This window comes from Symphalangus syndactylus, chromosome X (assembly GCF_028878055.3).
Source record: "Symphalangus syndactylus isolate Jambi chromosome X, NHGRI_mSymSyn1-v2.1_pri, whole genome shotgun sequence".
NCBI classification, from domain to species: Eukaryota; Metazoa; Chordata; class Mammalia; order Primates; family Hylobatidae; genus Symphalangus; species Symphalangus syndactylus.
Window position 1 is genome coordinate 91,458,881 of NC_072447.2, and position 20,482 is coordinate 91,479,362.

Genomic DNA, 20,482 nt, shown 5'->3' on the forward strand with positions numbered 1-20,482 from the left:
CTTACAAAATCTGATGGGTTTATCAGGGGTTTCCGCTTTTGCTTCTTCCTCATTTTTTTCTTGCCACCGCCATGTTAAGAAGTGCCTTTTGCCTCCTGCCATGATTCTGAGACCTCCCCAGCCATGTGGAACTGTGATTCCAATTAAACCTCTTTTCCTTCTCAATTTCGGGTATGTTTTTATTAACAGCATGAAAACGGACTAATACACTATAAAAGGAGAAATGGTCCTCTGAGCTACTTTTCCAAAGGAAATTTAGGATTATAGCAATGTTGAAAAGTTTTCTTAACCCTCTCTGCTGGCATCAGACTTCCCACTTTTCTGCCTGACCACATGTTCCCATTTTTAAGTAGTAGCTCTGCATTTCCCCACTGAACTTTTCCTTGTGACTATGCAAAACCATATTAGTTTTTTTGCTTCTCAGAACTCACATAACAATCTAAGTAACACTTACGTTTACTCAAATTTTTTTTACAAAAAATATTTTTCTAGTTAATGATGTTATGACTCACTCCTATGAATCCCTAGAGTACACTGTTTGTTGGTACCTCTCATATTTTGCGTCTTCCAGCTACTTCTGTGCTTATCTGTTCAACTAGACTGTGAATCTCCTATGGTCAGGGGATATCTTATTCATCTTTATGTACCATGAAATGCCTAGCACAATATGTTGTACCCGGTTAATAAATAAATTGTCTTGTTCCATTAGGTGAGCAGTAAGATTATGAGCATTTCAAATCAGGCATCTCACCTTCTGCTTCTAATACTTATAGTACATAGCTTAGGTCTAGGCACAGTGATGTATAATGTATACTTATTGACTCCTATTTACTGAAATATCCTCAAGAAATATGTTGTAGAATGCATGATATCTAATGCTGCTGGAAACAAAAAGTTTGAAACATATAAGTGAAAGAACAGGTAAAGTAGTCCTTAACTTTAGTCTCATAAGTAAACAAAATAAATTGAAAATTTATACATGAAAAAAGTTCAGTAATAGGATTTAGAATTTAGAATTCAAGGTGCTATGGTTTGAATGTTTGTGTCTCCCCACAATTCATATGTTGACATACGCAATACAAAAGTATTACCTTTTAATACCTCAAGCCGGCCCACAATGCAAAAGTTATTAAGAGGTAGGGGCTTTGGAAGATGGTTAGGTCACAAGAGCTCTGCCCTCATAAATGGGATTAGTGCTCTTAAAAAAGGGTTCAAGGAAGCTTTTTTATCCCCTTGCCTGTATGAGGACACACAGAAGATGCCACTTATGAGGAACAGGTCCTCATCAGACACTGAATCTGCTGGCACCTTGATTTTGGACTTTCCAGCCTCTAGAATTGTGAGCAATAAATTTCTATTGTTTATTATAAGTTACCCAGTCTAAGGTCTTTTTTCATAGCAGCCCAAATGGACTAAGAAAGTAAAGAAAAAAAAATTAGCAATAAAAAAAAGTTATGCAACCAGGTTTTCAATAAGCTAAATAAAAATTAGAAAGTCATAAAATTCCTTAACTGGAGAACTAAAACATTATGCTTGTGAAGATTTAGCCACTGAAATGTTTACAGGTAAGGGGATGGTATGAAATGACTTACTCTATAACCATATTTTATATAAACAAAAACTGTGAATAATAAAAAAGTGAGAAAATCTCTACAAATACAACCTTGACAACTGTAATAACTGCCCCCTTTACCCCCTAAACAAACACAAAATACAAATAACCACTCTACTATGCTTACAGGTGCCTTTCATGCATGTCATCGTTGAAGAACATAACTCAATGACCCGAACAGCAAAAGTCCCTGGTTCCTCTGCTGGCACTGTCAAAATGGAAATCTAAAAAGCAAAAATAAAGTATCAGACACAGCTGTTAGATCTCATTTTCATTCTTCTAACGTTAAAATGCTGTTAACTTCTAAACTGAGTATCTTTTTCAAACATCTCTTGATGTCTGAAAAAAATATGGCTTGTAAGGATTTAATTTTGGAACAGAAATTGAAACATATTTATGTATCATTTTCATAATTCTCATAGATAATAACTATTTTAAATATCTTTAATATTTATTAAATCCTTACTTACTATAGGTTTCTTACTATAAACTTACTATAGGTTGAGTAACCATTATCTAAATTCCAAAATACTCCAAAATCCAAAATTTAGCACCGACATGATGCTCTAAGGAAATGCTCACTGGAGCATGTTACATTTTAGATTTTCAGATTAGGGACATTCAACTGGTACACTCCAAAATCTGAAAAAATCTGAAATCCTAAATACTTCTGGTTTCAAGCATTTCAGATAAGTGATACTCAATCTGTATTTTCAAAGGATACAGTTATGACTTCTTAGTTCTGAAATATGTGTACTTTGCTGTTTGAAATCAGACCATATTAAATCAATCTTGATTACTCATAATGGCTAAAAACAGCAGTTAGCACTAATAATTAAAGATATTACCCATTCCAATCATATTGAAGCAAACAGTCAAACTAAATATATGTCAAAACATTTAAAAACGAACGATTTTTAAAGACTCCATTAATAAAACTAGAAATTCAGAATCAAAGGTAAAATGTAAAATTATTCTTAAGTACTATTTAATTATATGTAGTATGCTATCCTAGGCATTAATGATATGCTAGATGGCTTTATATTTAAAAACTTTAAATGACCTTCAGGTCAATGTTTCTTTTTTTTTTTTTTTTTTTTTGAGACGGAGTCTCACTCTGTTGCCCAGGCTGGTGTACAGTGGTGCAATCTCGGCTCACTGCAACCCCCGGCTCCTGGGTTCAAGTAATTCTTGTGCCTCAGCCTCCCAAGTAGCTAGGATTACAGGCATGCATTACCACACCTGGCTATTTTTTTTTTTTTTTTTTTTGTATTTTTTGTAGAGATGGGGCTTCACCATGTTGGCCAGGCTGATCTCCAACTCATGACCTCAAGCAATCCAGCCACCTCAGCTTCCCAAAGTATTGAGACTATAGGCTTGAGCCACTGTGCCGGGCCCAGGTCAATGTTTCTTTGCAGATCCTAACGTTTCAATACTAATCCTCAATCTAATATTCATCTGAGGAAATTTTATCCTCTCACATAGAAAATACTTGTCAAAAGGGAAAAGCCCATTTGCACTTTGCCCTATAAGTGCTATGCTACATTTTGACTGAGAATGTCACAGTGATGGCCCAAAGAGGAAACACCTAAAACAAATTTTACAATAGAAATTATTTTGATAACCATGACTATCCTACTTTTATGTGCATTTCTGGCCTCAAAATGTCTCAAAAATTTGTTTCTCCATGTTCCTCTCAACTCCCTTTGTTCATGATAGAAAATGTACTTTGGCATTAAAGAGATAGAAGCCACTAAGACATTGAATAGTTAAATGAGTACAACTAAAAACATGACCATAATTGGAAAAGTATCTTAATGACTGCAATAACATGTAAGGACATCTTTTGATTTCTATGACTGTCACTTTTTTTTTTAACTGAGATGCAATTAGTAACCTCCTACTACAGTACCTCCGTCACCTGAACTCTGAGAAGTTAACTGTCTCAAACCTCATAGAGATGATAAAAACCATCAAAAAAGAACTCCCTCAATCCTCTAATATCACTTCCATAAAATTTACCTGGACCCACACCTATTCTTCCCTCTAAGTCTCATCATTCTATCTATACTGCACAACTCAAAAAAAAAAAAAAAAAAGAAAAAGGAAAAAGAGAGAAGATGAAAAAAGAAAATTCTCTACAGGAAACAAAGAAAGACAAGCAGGACACACACTTTAGACTGAAGGATATGTAGAAGGCAGATTTGAAGTAGACGAGAGACAGGCTGACCAATTACAAGTCAGAGGTGATGAGTCCGGTAACTGGAACAGTGAGAAAAGGCAGATCAAAGCAACTTTTAGGAAGTACATTGAAGGACGTGAAGTTGATAAGATGTCAGACAGGGAAGGAAGAAGTTGCCATTGAAAGGATGTCAGAACTATTCCCAGAAGTAGGGAATATTGGATGAGGAGCAGTTTGCGGAGGGAAGATGGTGAGTTCAGTTTTGAGTGTATTCCATTTGACAGATGTCCCGCAGGAAGCTTAGCAGGTGGGCCAGACACTCCTGGGAGATATAGAAGTGTCTGTCACCAAGATTTATGGAGAATTGATATCATGAGACTACACAGAGTCATCTAGTGAGTATGCCCAGAGCAAGACATACTGTGGGCTGAGGGAAAAACACTGAGTAGCCCTGATATTTAAGGACTGGGTAAAGGAACAAGAGACCACTCAAGAAGTAGAGAGGAAACAGCCAGAGTCATGAGGGGAACCACAAGAGCAGTTTCATGGAAGCCAAGAGTACAGACTTTCAAGAGAAAGGGAATAATAACATTGTCAAATGTACCAGAAAAGTCCCAGTAGACAACCAAAAAATATCCCCTAGCTCTGACTTTTGAGAAGTTATTAATGAATTTAGCAAGAAAAAGATGTGGCAGAAATATGAGGGTAGAAGCCAGGTTGGAGTGTTACAGAAATGAATGGGAGGTAAGGAACTGGTGGCAGCAAGTATAGACACTGTCTTGAAAATGTTGATAAGAAGAGGGAAGATAGCTAGAGATGGGGACAGAATCAAGGGAGTGGTTCCTTTTCATTTCTATTTTTAGAACAGAAAATGCTAGTACATGTATATATATATACATACACACACATATATACATTTTCTATTTCATATATGCTAGTATATATATATACTTTCATATATGCTAGTATATGTATAATATATATTATATATTGTATATATTATATATTGTATAATATAGTATATTATACATATACTAGCATATATGAAAGTATATATATACTAGCATATATGAAAGTATATATATACTAGCATATATGAAATAGAAAGTTGTGTATATATATATACTAGCATATATGAAATAGAAAATACTTGTGTGTGTGTGTGTGCGTGTGTGTGTGTGTGTGTATGTGTGTCTGTGTCTGTTTAAAAAAAAAAAATGGTACCAGCAGCAGTGGGGAGAGGCTGAAGATACAAGAGAGAGAGCAGGCAATAAAGGGTGGTGTGTGTGTGTGTCAAGGGCACTTGTCAAAGGGGCTGGCTTTGAACAAGGAGGGAAGCCTCCTGATTCATTCCTGGGCTGAAGTACACACGTGGTGGTGGGGCAGGAAGTCAAGGACTACTGTGCGTGGTGGACAGCCTCACTATTTTCAGTGAAGCAAGGTTGGGGGGCGGGGGGGCAGCGGGTTGAGAGGAGCAGGGGATAAGCAGGGTGGGTAAAATCATGAAGACTTGGATTAGGCACTGAGGGAGAAGGGAAAGGAAAAGGGCTGTCTGAGGCCAGTGGAAGAACTGATGTGGTGTGTGCTGAAGGTCCAGCTGAATAACACTGGCACCCGTGTGTCTGTGGCATGGTTAGTCTGTCTGGTTGCATGGCTTTCTTAAGCAGCCATCAGTGATCCAGATGAAGATTACAGCCTGACTCAGGGATGTGATCTTCCTCTGTGGGTGTAGTGGAAGGACATGACAACATGGGTACTGAGAGTGTCAGACAAAGAGCAATTCAGAAGATTTACTATGGGGTCTAGCACAGGGAAAAGGAAAAGGGCAGAAAGGAGATGATAAACTGAAAAGAAACAGGGAATGAGGAATTGTACGTCTCTTAACAGACTGGGTGGGGGTAAGAGAATGAAAGAGCTGGAAGGATAGGAGCAGATTAATGCCACTATAGATCCATGACCTTCAGACTCAACTGGGCCATTAATATTGCCCAGCAATTTGACCACGAGACAGTACACTCTCCAACTCCTTATGGTGATTATTTTACATCTTTCCTTGAGCTTCTATTCATCCACATTTGCACACCCCCATTCTCAAAAGATGAACTCACCTTGTTTATAATTTAAAGAATAAATGTAACCCATAAGATGGGAATTCCCAAATCTACAAATGCATTCACCCCCTGGTTTCAACGTGTCTCCTATCCCATCCAAGGGCAACATTTTTGCCCGTTCTCTGAATTTTAGCCTCCCCAGCCTTTGCCTGGACCTTGATCTGTCAATTATCCTCCTTCTTACTTCAGTATCTTCAACCTCTCCCTCTCTACTGGCTTCATCCCATCAGCTGAAATATATACTACTCTTTTAAAGTAAAGAAACACCCTCTTCACCTCCACATCCCTCTTCAAAGACCAGTTCCTCTCTCTTACTCTTCACAGCTTAGTTTCCTCCCAGAGTTATCTTTATTTGCTCTCTTCACTCTTCTGCCTCCCTGGCACTCTTTGATCCACTCACAAACCTCATAGCTTACTGGGAGATATAGACAATAAACCAGTAATTGTAGGACAGTAGAGTAAGTAATATAATAGCTGCTGTACTATTTCTTCTACACGCCCATGCTCATACTTGCCACACTGAACTACAGTTGCTACTTATCAGTATCTGTATTCTCCAGACTGTAAGCTATTTGAGAGCAGAGATGCTATCATAGTGACCACTGTATCTCCTTAGAACCCAGCAACACTGGCTGGAAGGTAAAAGGCACTCATTGTTTGCTGAATGGCTTAATGAAAGTATTTATACTTACACATATAACAAGTATATTTGGGGGACTTTTTTGTATATAACGTTCATTTATTAGCAATAAAAATTGTTACAAATGAATTGACTTTATCCACTCACATATTTCTTTTATATAAGAAGAAGCTTTCAACTTAAGGAACTATAGGAGCCTACTTTTAGCAGTGGCATACAGAACTGACAGTCACACCTACTGAGTAAGGTGATTTCATCAATCACTATAAAATATGGTCAGAAGGAGAACTGGTACCCTGGAATTTAAGAGGTCTGACTGAGGAGAAATCAGAGGCATAATGACATTCCTCTATGGAACTGGGGGTAAGGAGAAAGAAGAGGGTACTGAAATGAACAATGGTGGTAAGGAAATACCATAACCGGGGATATATGTGGAAATACATTCAAACCAGGCCTAACAGTGGACTTACAGTCACTGCCATAGGGTTGGCTACTGTCTTTTCCTACCAGATTTTTAAATGCATTCTCTGGGGATTCTCTTTTGCTCCGCATAACAATGTATTTTCAATTTCACAGAAATAATCGTCAAAATCTAGTATTTAGTCTGATTTTCCTAAAATAAATCTGTTATGTAAGATGCAACTATTTGTTCCCCTGGATGGAAATCCTTAAGAAACCAATGCCATTACATTATTGCCATCATGTATTTTTTAAAAACACATTTAAAAAATACTACAAGCTGAGTACCCTAATCCAAAAATCCGAAATCCAAAATGCTCTAAACCCCCACCCCCACCAAAAAAACCTTAAAATCCAAGCACTTCTGACCCCAAGCATTTCGGAGAAGGGATACTCAAACTTTAGTACATATAGCTTAATACGCTGTATTTTGCCAGTATTGATTTATACATGTTACCATGTAGATTAAGTTAGTAACAACGCTATTAGCACAGGACTCAATGAGGTTTCATCTCACACCTGTTAGGATGGCTATTATCAACAAGACGTGATAACAAGTGTTGACGACGATGTAGAAAAAAGCAGACCCTTTACACTGTTGGTTGGAATGCAAATCAAATCTATACAAACATTATAGAAAACAGTATGGAGGTTCCACAAAAAAATTAAAAATAGAATTATCCTATGATCCACCACTCCCATGTTCAATGCAGCATTATTCATTGCAGCGAAGATTTGGAAACAACCTAAGTGTTCATCAACGGAAGAATGGGTTTTTTAAAAATGGGGTGTGTGTATGTGTAAACAATGGAATATTATTCAATCTTTAAAAAAGAAGAAAGTTCTACCATTTGCAACAACATAGATGAAGCTGGAGGACATTATGCTAAGTGAAATAAGCCAGACACAAAAAGGAAAATACTGCATGATTGCACTTATATGTGAAATACGAAAAGCTTCAAATTCATAGAAGCAGAGAGTAAAATGGTGCTTGCCAGGAGCTAGGCAAAATGGGGAGACATAGGTCAAAGGGTACAAACTTTCAGTTACACAAAAAGAATAAGTTTTAGAGATCTAATGTACAGCACAAGACTACAGTTAATAATATGGTATTATATATTTAAAATTTGCTGAAAGTAGATCTTAAGTGTTCTCACCACAAAAAAAGGTAACTATGTAAAGACATATGTTAATTAGCTTGAGTGTAGTGATTAGTTCACCATGTATATATATATACTGAAACATCTTCATATATACAACTTTTATTAAAAATATATAGGACTGAATTTACCTGTTGATCTGAATCTGTTTTTAGGACAGATCTATCTGTAATCAGCACTGCCCTGGAGATCTGCCTGTAATGCACAAAACAGTGAAGCAGTAATTCTGATTCCATGGATAAGTTTCGTTTATAGTTATATAACCACCAGAAGGCACGTTTCAAAGATTTAAGTCAGGATAAAAGTGTCACCTCCCAAAACCAAGTCAAGTTCGGCTTTAATCTTTTCTTGGCTCATGAAAGAAGAATGCCTGACCTACAGACAAACCCCAGCTGAAGCAAAGGAGTTGAAATTACGCTAGGCTTCCCTAAAACCAGACCCTGTAAGTGAAGTAAGATATTGAATATTTCTTTGGTTTGGCATTGATTTGCATGTTACCTGAAGAACAGAATTATACAGGAATGTCAATAAAATTACCTTCGCTTGCTAATGGGTGGAGGCGGCCTTACCTGTATTGCACACGTGAGCACATGTTCTCAGAAAAGTAACTGTCCTCCACGAGGAAATGCTCAGAGATTATTCTCTGACCAAACTGATCTATAATTGCTTTACATCTATAAAGAAGATAAGCATACCATAAAAGTTCACATTAATGATTAAATAATTGAGAAAAACAACATAATTGGCTACCAATTTTGAATCTAAAATGAATTTCTCCTGAAGACAAGATTTAAAACTTGCCTACAATTCCACGTTTTGTGACACAAAACTGACACTAAATGACAGAATATATATTCTTGTTGCTGTTTTGAGGGCTTTTAAAGTACAAAATGAACATGGAATACAACTTAAACATGTATTTTGAATGCCATTAATAAGAATAAAGTCAGGATAAGAATTATAGTAAACCATAAGTTTCGTAATATTTAGGAACATAAAAGCATTTCCTTTGTTTAGAAAACAGGCTTTTTTTTTTCCCTTCACAGCTCTAAGAAAAGAAAGAGAGAAAAATTGATTAAATACCTTGCTATACCATTCAGAGCCTGTAAAGGCCTTTTACAGGGTTTTTATTTTTCTGTTAAATGTTGGCTTCTCTTTTGTCCAAGAATAGCTATATGGTCACGTGTTGGATAATGTTTGAAACAGAAAAATGTGATAGAGCTTCTTTTAATATCTGTTTCCACTTTACTTCAAAGGATGATCATAGAAAGATTTCTTTGAAGTGCTGTTTCCAAATAAGGAAAACACTTATGCACGGACATTATCAGGTCTCTGTCATCTGATATGTGTTGGGACAATGAATCATATAGAACCCTCCATTGACCTTCTTTCAATGTATCTAGATAAAAGGATGAAAATCAGAATCCATCTCCTTGCAGTGCCACAAGTTATAAATGTACTTTATAGGGCTCATTATCCAAACTAATGGACTAAGGGCAACATCCTTGAAATGGACTTACCAGCACTGACAAAGCCAGTATGCAATATTTCAGGAACTATATGCAAATGACTGTGTGTTTGCTATATCTTTTGATTATGGAAATATCAATTTATTTGTGTCACAGCTTCTCCTTTGGGGAACAGATTTTATTAGAAATGAACTTATGTGTTGCCCCTCATAAAATGCAAGCAAATTAATTCCAAAAGCATACTGTAAAATATACTGGTATAAGTTAAAATCTGTTCAATCACTCTAAAAATAAGCCATGCAAGTGATATTTTCCAGGAATAAAGGCATTAAAAATAAAATGACTAACACTCAAGACCAATACTGAGAGGAATTTAATTTGTATTTCCTAAAGGCAGATTATAATATGCTGGTATTTTTTTATAAATGGCATCCCACTGTTGTAAGGATAGTCTATGATGTCTAGTGATGTTACATGTACATAATACATATTTTAACCAATTAACCACCTTTTAATATAACATTTGTTATATTACGTTAATATTTGCATGATTTTTTTCCATCTCATCTCCACCTTCTTTCTCTTCTACACTTCTGTTTCTATACATACCTCCTCATATTTCATTGAACTAGAGCTCTTGCCTTATAAAATACTTAACAAAATAGATCTTAAGTATTTACATCTGATAGTCTCCAAAATAATGTTTTAAAAACTGAAAATATAAGTAATTCACTCAGTGTTCTATTTTAAAACACTCATATACCATTTGAAACACAAAGTACTTCAGGCAATTGAGAAGAGAAATCTGCTGTCATTAAACATCAATCTCTGTTTGTCCTGTAAGCACTGAAAAGCCTTTTTCTTACCTTTAATTCAGAGACTATGTAAAGTCAAGAGGAAATAACTGGGCAGAAAAAAGGGGTTGTTAAATTTCTATATCTTAATAGGGGCTTAGGTTATACAGATTTATCATTTGTTAAAACTCAGTTAAGAAGCACTTAAGATTTGGACCCTTCACTGTATGTAAATTTACATCAAAAGAAAAACACTTAACAAATACTGAGCTCCAGGTAATAATATGCAAGCTGAAGTATTTAGGGGAAATTTTACTGACATCTGCAATTTACAGTCAAATGCATTAAAAAGATGACTCGATACATGGATAGAGGGGTTAATATTTGGGTAGACATGTGACTAAACAAGTTTATTAAAATGTTAATTATAGAATCCAGGAGGTGGATATACAGGTGTTCTCTTGAAATTCCTTCCATGTCAGTGTAAGTTTGAAAATGTTCATCATAAAATGTTAAAATAAAACTGGGGGAGGGGGCCAGTGTTAATATAAATCTCAGACTTGAGTGTAAGTCTTTACAAAGGGTTCCCATTTAAACTGTATTATTAAACCTGGCCCTCAAGCTTTGTAGGCTTCTAAACATGAACAAGGTTGTTTTGGTGGTAGCCACACCTTTGGTGACAGACATTTGTTTCAAAAGTTATGATATTAGAAAGAACTAATGGAGATCACTCAAAAGGCAAGTATGGGGGTTTGGGAGTTAGGGAGCTCAACCATACCAGGAGAAGATACTAATACATGTGCCTATTTATGCTGAGGCTTCTAATGAAACGGTGATTCTCAGAGCAGGAGGAGGAAAAGGAAGCAAATCAGAATCACACCTGGGGGACTTTTTGAAATTATAAAGTACCCCTGGAGATTCTGATAAGCTCCCAAATCCCAGGAAAGAATCACTGTCAAGCGTGCCACTGCTACTGTTGTATCTCTTATGTTGTGCTAGGTGGAGAAAAGTCAAGGGCTATTGGTACAGATAAAATATCTGTTTCTGCAGAAATTGAGGTGATGGTCACATATGCCCAAGTCTCAGTCTGGTAGATGATAATAACATGACTCACCTGATAATATCACGCTGAAGTACTAAGGCTCTAGGCTTAAGCAAAGCTGCTCAAATCAAGACATGTTTAAGCAAGTGATAAGATTTGTTTTCCTCTCAGACATTTAACTTACTGTCATATATTCAGCATAATTGGGAAAACAATGAATATGAAAACATTGATTTTAGATCTAAATTTAGTCTTTGTATTATAAAGATTCATATAAAAAATTAGATTACACTTAATTAACAGAAAGCAGCAAAATAAAACAGTGCTGCCAGAGTCATGAAAATACCCCTCCCACATAAACCTGAGGAAGCCAGGAAAGATTAAACCACATAAGATTTAGTTGAGGGCCTTGCTGAGCCTCATAAATAGTAACTTGAGGAGGAACATAACAGGTGTCCCCAGTTACAGGGACACAATGACCAAGCTGATCATACAAAACACTCACGCCAGACAGAACATTTCTAGAGCTAAGCTTTCTAAATTAACAAATCACAAGTTATTCAGTTCTTGCTTCAATGATATAAGTGTGTAGATAGCAAAATGATGATGAGGAAGAAAATAGTAAGATGAAAACTCAAAATCTGGAATTTGGCCCAGAAGAGAAAAATAACACTAAAACAAGTATTTGATCTCTGTGATCTTCAGAATGAATATACCAAATAATTTTATGATAAAGAAAGCAGAAATCACATATGGAATAATTTAAAGGAAAATGTACTAAGGAAATTAGAAGATTCTCAATCACTGAAGAAAACAAAATAATTTTCCCTAGTCACTATGCCCTTCTGAGCTTTCTCAAACACATTAGTTCAAATGCCACCTCATCCATAAAACCATTTCAAATGCTTCCCACTCATTTTTCTTGGGTGAAAAACACTCTACTAGTTCTAAACACCATTAACAGGCAAATAACTTCAAATCTATAGTTTCAGGCTCTGACCTCTGCTAAGCTCTGTATCCATATTTGTAATTGTCTATTATCTACTACTTTCTGGATAGACTCCAAGCTTCCTTTTAATAAATACTTAATTGAAAAACAAAAATTGTATATAGTCAATGTGTATAATGTAATGACTTGATATACACTGTGTAATGATTACCACAAATTAATTAACACATCTATTGCCACCCATCGTTACCATCTGTGGGTGTCATGAGGAACTTAAAACCTGCTCTTACCAAATCTCAAGGAAATAATACAGTATTATTAGCCAAGCGTTTTTTTAAAACTAGCATGCTGCAAACTGAGTTTATCATGGCTCCTCACCTGCTCCCACTCCCTTGGAATCCCTATGTCAGGCAATGGCATAATCAGTAGTTTTCCTACCTCAAATCTCTTTTTATATCTAGTCTGCTATAACATTTTGATTCCACTTTATAAATACTTCCTGAAACTAGCCTCTTCTCTCCATCTCCACTGATACTGCCTTAGACTCTTACAATGTCTAATACGATAATGACCTGCTAGCAAATTGGTAGTTCATTTGTTCAACATAAACGTATAGCATAACAACCATGTGCCAAGCACTGTTCTAAGAGATAAGAATAAAAATGTTTTGCCCTAAAGGACAAGATTCAGAGAGACAATTTTTGACGATTCAGGCAGAGGCAATTTTAAGACAATAGCAAAGTCCAGTAATAAAAGATAAGGATAGGGAATTACACAGTAGTAGAAGAGGTACCTAAGTCATCTTATGGTGGAGGGGTGGAGTTATCAGGGAATGCTCTTTGGAGGAAGTGACACATTTGTTGCTTTTAAAGGATAACATACAGTTAAGCAAGCAAATAAGGATACAGATATCTCAGGTAGAAGGGCAGAATTTGCAGGGCTACAAAGGCAAGTAAGAGAGGAGCAGGTACAGAGACCCATGAACAGTTCAGTATTATGTGGCAATAAAATGAAAAGCAAATAGAGAAGAGAGATGAGCCTGGACAAGGAGACAGAGGCCAGATTACGGTCTCACCCGTCATGTGTCATGTAAAAAGGTCTTACACTTTATTCTGAGATTATATAAAGGCATTGAAGCTTTTTAAATAAGGAGGGGGCCAGATCTGCATACTGACCAGATCTCAATGTGCAATTATCTTATAAATTTAGTTGTTCTGTAATGTCCCCCAGTAGACTGTAAGTTCCTTAGAACAAAGACCCTGATTGTCTTATTCTCTGTTGTATCCCCAGTGCCTGGCAAAAAGAAAACAAATAATACTTGTTGCATGGATGGGTGAATGGATGGATGGTTAATGAAGTATTCCGTACTTTGTGAATAGTGTAGAGACAGGAAAAAAACGATACAGAATCTCTGATTTAGGAGGAAAAGAATCACTTTCCATCACAGTGCTTCTTCCAAATCATTGCCAGAATTACTAACTTAAAAGTAGCAAATTTAATCTTGTTTAAAACTACCTCTGATTATAGTCCAAATTCCTTATTGGCATAGCACAGAAGAATCTTCACAATAGGTCTCCCCCACCACTAGATTCCAAAGTCTCCAATTATATTAATAGTTATTGTTAGCTAACATAGCTAGCACTTACAATGTGTAACAAATGGTTCTACAACTTTTATCTATTTAGTTAATACTTATAATAACCCTATGAGGTAGGTGTAGTCAATTGTCCAAGTTTCTAGATAAAGAAACTGGGTCATAGAGAGTTAAACAATTGCTCAAGTACACACAGCTAGTGACAAAGTCAGGATCCAAATCCAATCTATCTAACTTTAGAGCTGTACTCTTTACTGAAGTCTCCTTGTATACAAGGGCAGGGTCCATGTTTCATTCACTTCTTTATCCCCATAACAACTAGCACGGGGGTTGGCAGACGTTAAGTATCTAGAATATGACCACTACCATTTTGCAATCAGGCCATGCTAAAATCAGTGCTTCAGTAATGACAAATGGTATTAACAGTCAGTCACCTCAAACTTGGTCTAACATTCTATTCATTACTAACTTCCAAGTATCTAGAAAAGGCATAGACAGCCAGACGTGGTGGCTCACGCCTGTAATCCCAGCACTCTGGGAGGCCGAGGTCGGCTGATCACCTGAGGTCAGGAGTTCGAGACCAGCCTGGCAACATGGCGAAACACCGTCTCTACTAAAAATACAAAAATTAGCCAAGCGTGGTCACGTGCCTGTAATCCCAGCTACTAGGGGGGCTGAGGCAGGAGAATCACTTGAACCTGGGAGGCAGAGGTTGCAGTGAGCCGAGACTGCACCACTGCACTCCAGCCTGGGAAACAAAGCGAAACTCTGTCTCAAAAATGGAAAAAAAGAAAAGAAAAGGCATAGACATCAGAAAAATATATCTGACATCAGAAAATATATATTCCTGACATCAAGAAAGAGTCACAGTAGGAAAGCTGGTGAGACAGGTAAAGTACATAGGAAACAGCAGCTGAAGTAATTAATTACAACTATTGGTTATAGATGTATCTGGTCCTGGTCCAAGGTCATCTCTACCCTACCGAAATATCAAATACTATACTACTAAATGGCCAGATCTCATTTACAGGAGTTTTACCTGGTCAGCATAGCTGCAAAGGAAAAGAAAACTGTTCAACTAGAACATTCAGTTTTTCTAAAAACAGTCAGCAGAAGCATGCAGTATTAGAATTTAGTGAAAAGGTTTAGAAAAGAACTACTGATGCATACCTATGTCCTCTCACATAAGAAAGCAGAACCAATCAAACAAAAATGAAAAATAAAATCTGGCTGAAAATAGGTATGCACTTGGTTACATATTCCATATACCATGATTTAGTGTGCCTCCTCAATGCCCTATTTCTTCTGTCAAAGTTTGTACAGTGTTTTGATGTATAATCACATTAAACTCAATGCTGTGATCACTTATGTCTCTCTCAGTTTTCCTAAATGGAGAGTGCAAAGAAAAGCACAAAAAAGGGTTATAGTCAGTCTTTAATCTTTAATCATTTATTTAACTCAAAGTTATTCAGTATAATGGCTACTAGGAACCTGCCTTGGTTCTGGAGATACAACAGTGAGATCCTGCCTTTTCTTATAGAGAACTTATAAAATGATCATACGAGGGGACGTGACAGTGGGGAGTGGAGACTGACAGAGTAGTCTGTGGGATCACAGAATAAACTCAGAACTGTGACTCAAAGTATAAGTAGTTCTTAACTGTCCTAAAGAGGAGAGAGGATGTCCATATAGAAAACTAGGAAAAGAAAGGCAAACTAAAACCATAAGTTTATTCTGTGAGATCACAGAATAAACTCAGAACTTTGACTCAAAGTATAAGTAGTTCTTAACTGTCCTAAAGAGGAGAGAGGATGTCCATATAGAAAAGTAGGAAAAGAAAGGCAAACTAAAACCATAAGGAGACAAATGCAAATCTTTGCAGATTCCTTAGTTAGTACCCTAATTATACTTAGAATATAACAATTGTTTAAGCCAGCCTTGAATCCTTAAAAAGAAATGTATGTTGGATTTGCCTAATACAATGTCAAGGTTTTTCCCCCAAAAAACTATCCCTCACTTTATATACAATTCCTAACAAAATATCTCCTATTACTGGTTATCTCTCTTGTATATATGATTTTGAATGGCAAAGCTGTGTTTGGTAAAGATATACTGACCTGAGCCAACTTCAGTCAATGCTAGCTTTAGGTATTTATAGAGACTATTTGACTTGCTAGTTTAAAGAGGAAAAATTTAATATAAATATGGTAATTATTACTGAAGGTATAAATATGAACTTACACTTTTCAAGCATTGCTTGAGTCTTAAAACTTTTAAAGATCACTTAGGCAATTTAGTATACTGAGAATATTGTAGATGACAGTAATATTATGATTACAGGTCAAGTTTTAAAAACTGTCAAGTTACAGAAACAAATAATTATAGCTTAGAATAAATTTTCCAGGAAGAGATTCATATACAGAATCCAAAATCGTTGCATTCTGAAAAAACAAGATGGACAAGAAGATGATGTTCACTGGAAAACTGGGGTTCTAGTAATATAACAATATAATTAATAGCACAAGAAGACTGTGTGCTATTTAATTTATATTCATAAAAGCAGGCACATCCAAGTTGTTCAACTTTTTTAAATTTCTCACTGGGACTGAAGATTATGCATTATGTGAGAATGGCTTACATTTGAGCATATAAAATATTTTAAGATAATTTATTTCTAAATAAGGAAAAGCCAAGTACTTTCTAAGAACATTACCAAAGAACTGTCTAAGAACTCAACCAAGGCATGTCAAATCTAGAAAGAGATCCAGAGATTACTGCAGAGTCCATGTCATTCATCTGACAGATAAAGGATCCGGTACAGAGGAAAGGATTTGCCCACTGTCATTCATGGCACTAGTGGAAATCCAAGTCTCCTCTCATTCAAGGGCTACACAACCTTTACTCATGCCTTAGAAGTTACAAAACAAGACATGTCTTTCTATGAAGATATTCTTAGAAGCAGTCTGCCTGCTATTTAAAATTCACATTTGATTGTCAGTATATCTGGCAGTTTCATATTGATACGGCCTTAGACTGAATTGAGACCTAGAGCCCCCAGTTTGTCATGGAACACAGTACCCTTTACTAAATCCTCAATTTTACCTTACAGATCAGTGTTTCTCAGTGTCATCTAAGGACTTCCTATACTAGAATTCACTTGGGGTTTTCTTTAAAACTGCAAATTACTGCATTCTCCCTAAGCATATTAACCAATTTCACTTTCTGAGGGTGAAGAACAGAAATCTGCATTTTTGCCAAGATTACCTGGTAAATTTTAGGCACATTAAAGTTTGAAAACCACCAATCTAGAGATTCATTTGGTCTCTAGACCATTAGCTTTCAGCTATCTGTTGCAACTGGAATCTGTACCGGATCATAAAAAAGAGCTCCTCTGTTTAGAGCATGTCACAAAAACTAAGTCGAAGGTAAAGAAAAGGTAGCCTTTAGTTCAACAAAGGCAATTACTATACTAGCATACCTTTAAAAAACAAACAAACAAACATGAGCTATGCAAATTATTCATGTCACATGGGACTGAAATGGGACCCCAAGGGTAAAAGAATCTAAGCAAATAAACACCAAATAAGCAATTCATTATCTGGCTTTCTTTCATGGGAACATACTCTTGTAGCAAAATGAATGCACAAAGAAAAATGATTCTAGAAGTCTAAAGACAACTATTCCTTAACTTCCATAGAGTTCTTCATGAATCAAGATGTTAACATCCTGGGCCTTTAGGGATTAATTTTTCTCTGCAAACTATCATATTTCATTTTGTACTATCCTTCTATAAAAGTGCTAAAGGTACTTTACAAGCCTTTTAAAATATGTATCAATGTTATCTTATACTACAGAATTACTCTTCTAAAGCAAATTTACTATCTAAGCATTACATATTTCTAGAGTTGAGGATTTTCTTCACCTTAACTCAAAATACTAGTTTTTTCACTACAATTAGTCTATAAGAAGTTAATAGACATTGTACGCCACTTAAATGATACAAAACTTTTGTAAAATGAAAGAAACAGCTTAAAATTTATATTATTTAAGCTTCCAGTTCAAATATTAAAATGGTTTATAACCTCAAAAATACTATTTAACTATATACTCCTAAAAACAATCATCTAAGAAATACAGGTCAGTAGATTGTTGAGAACATGTAACAAAAAAGAAAAACACATTGCAATTTAGATAGTTTCTAAAACTGGATCTGAAATATTTAAGTTTCAGTGAGAAGGCAGAAATCAGAGAATATTTTATCCAGTGTAATTCAGACCAGTGATTATAAGTGAAATATAAAATACACAGTAAACAGATGGTGTTCAGCTCTTTTAAAGAACAGGTAAATTCTTATTTCAATCCTAAAGCAGCCTATAGGCCTGATACTATTGTAAAAAATTTATCCTCTGATAAGAGGGCAGCATAGTTTATGACAACAATCTACCTAAAAACTCATTAAAGTCTTTTCTCTTGGAGTGACATACATTATCAGCAGAGATTAATCTGATGAGTCTTCAGGTGAATTCCATTTTTAAAAATGCAATAACAGAGGGCTTTGTTGTCATCTGATGAAAATCAATTAGAGGAGGTAAGGCCACAAGGAAAACTAACATCACTCATCACCCACCCTCTGGCAGCTGAAATGATTTGTCTTCCAAGCTTGGATGACCAGGAGCTATAGGCATATTGCAGGGAAATTAATTTAGTTTCTATATTCTGAACTCACTATTCTTGTTCTGGAGGACCTAAACACAAATTACTTTTAATCAAGGTTGATATGTTATTAATACCAAGGAGGATCTTTGAAGAATCTTTTTTTAAAAATTGACTTCAGCATTTTTCACTTGTGTTTGGGATATATATATATATATATATATATATATATATATATATATATGAAGGTTACTTATATCATCCTTACTTTCTGGATTCTTTGTCCACTACAAGGCACTGTACTGAATGGCGAAGACAATAAATTCCACCAAACACAGCACACATCCTAGAAAGAGAACAGGAAAATAAGAATTAGGGTAATTGGGTTGAAAATAAAGGTAAAAGTATTTTCTTTTAAGTATTTTACACTTCATAACTGGTGTTACAGAAAAAACATTTTGATAATCTATTATTTTCTCTTTCATAGTATTAAAAATCTCTCAGAGGTAAGATTAGTAATATCTTGACACAGTAGAGGTGCTACTGATAATAATACAATGCTGACACTTAGAACTGTGACCAAACCAAAAGTGTCCCTAAGCAAGAGCCAATTATCCCCCGAAAATCAGCTCCTGCCTACCTAAGGTACAAAGAACACAAACAGCTTCAAGAGATAATGCATGTATGACACAACCAAGAGACATCACCATTGAGAAGTGTTAAACAGGAATTAAGCAGGGAAGACTCTGGAAAACTCCTAGATATTTTACTTACAATAAATGTAAACAAAATCTCCAGTAGCCAAAACTAAACTGGGAACTGAAAGCTAGAGCAGTAAACATGAGTAAATGCAGCAGAAGCCCTAGGGAGTGTGTCTATCTCAGTAGTAATCTAAGTGCGTAAGTTTTAATGCACACATAAGGAGAGGAGAGGCCTTAAGATCCAAACAAGGCAGTAAGTAGAAAAGGAGATATTTTCTTATAATATCTGGATTATTAAAGAGTTATGCCTCAGTTAAAGGGTAACCAAGAAAAGAAATCCACGTACAAAAAGAGGGAGAAAACAAGCAAAAAAACCCATTTTTGTTTGGGTGGATCCCTGAATGGAGGAAGATTACACTGCGTATTTATTAATATTATCAGTAGTCTGCCCTCATACATGTTAGGGGTTTGAAATTATACCACTATATGATACAAGAAACTCTTAGCCAATAAAATATAAAACATCATGAGAAGTGGCTCTGGGTCAGTGAGTAGACTCCTGGACACTTAGGGGAAGCAATGGCTAAAGCTTTCTGGTGGAATAAGACTAACCAAGGCCACATGAGATTGCCACAGATAGAGTCCCTAGATGATGAGTTTATAATTTAAAATTATACAACACATGAGGAAACACATCTTACTTTGAGTGAGCAGACAAAAGAAATAGCAGGATTAAACTCCCCAAAATGTTATTCGGATAGTGTAACTATCTGATTGAGATTATAAAATGGGTATGCTTAGGGTGAATGAATCAAAAACACAAGAAAATAATAATGGAATGTCCAGAAAGACGACTATGGTAGGCTGAAAAATGCACTCTCCCATTAAGATGTTCACATTTTAATCTCTGGCTCCTGTGAATATATTACCATACCTGGCAAGAAGGACTTTACAGTGGTGATTAATGCACTGATCTTGAGACTGGGAGATTATTCTGGTGGGTGCAACATAATCACAAGTGTCTTTAAAAGAAAGAGGTGGCCGGGCAGCAGAGGCTCACACCTGTAACCCCAGCACTTTGGGAGGCCGAGGCAGGTGGATCACCTGAGGTCAGGA

The 20,482-nt window shown here is 35.9% G+C and overlaps 1 protein-coding gene across 9 annotated transcripts in view; it reads right to left on the bottom strand.

Annotated features, from left to right (window-relative positions):
• Window positions 1-20,482, bottom strand: part of CHM (CHM Rab escort protein) — a 195,353-nt gene that overhangs the window by 37,353 nt on the left and 137,518 nt on the right. For all 9 annotated transcript variants that reach the window (XM_055266944.2, XM_063634329.1, XM_063634330.1 and 6 more), the window contains 4 exons: window positions 18,934-19,011; window positions 8,734-8,838; window positions 8,296-8,359; window positions 1,740-1,836 (listed from right to left, as the gene is read on the bottom strand). In XM_055266944.2, the coding sequence (XP_055122919.1) occupies window positions 1,740-1,836; window positions 8,296-8,359; window positions 8,734-8,838; window positions 18,934-19,011 (344 nt within the window). The remainder of the gene's footprint in view (window positions 1-1,739; window positions 1,837-8,295; window positions 8,360-8,733; window positions 8,839-18,933; window positions 19,012-20,482) is intronic.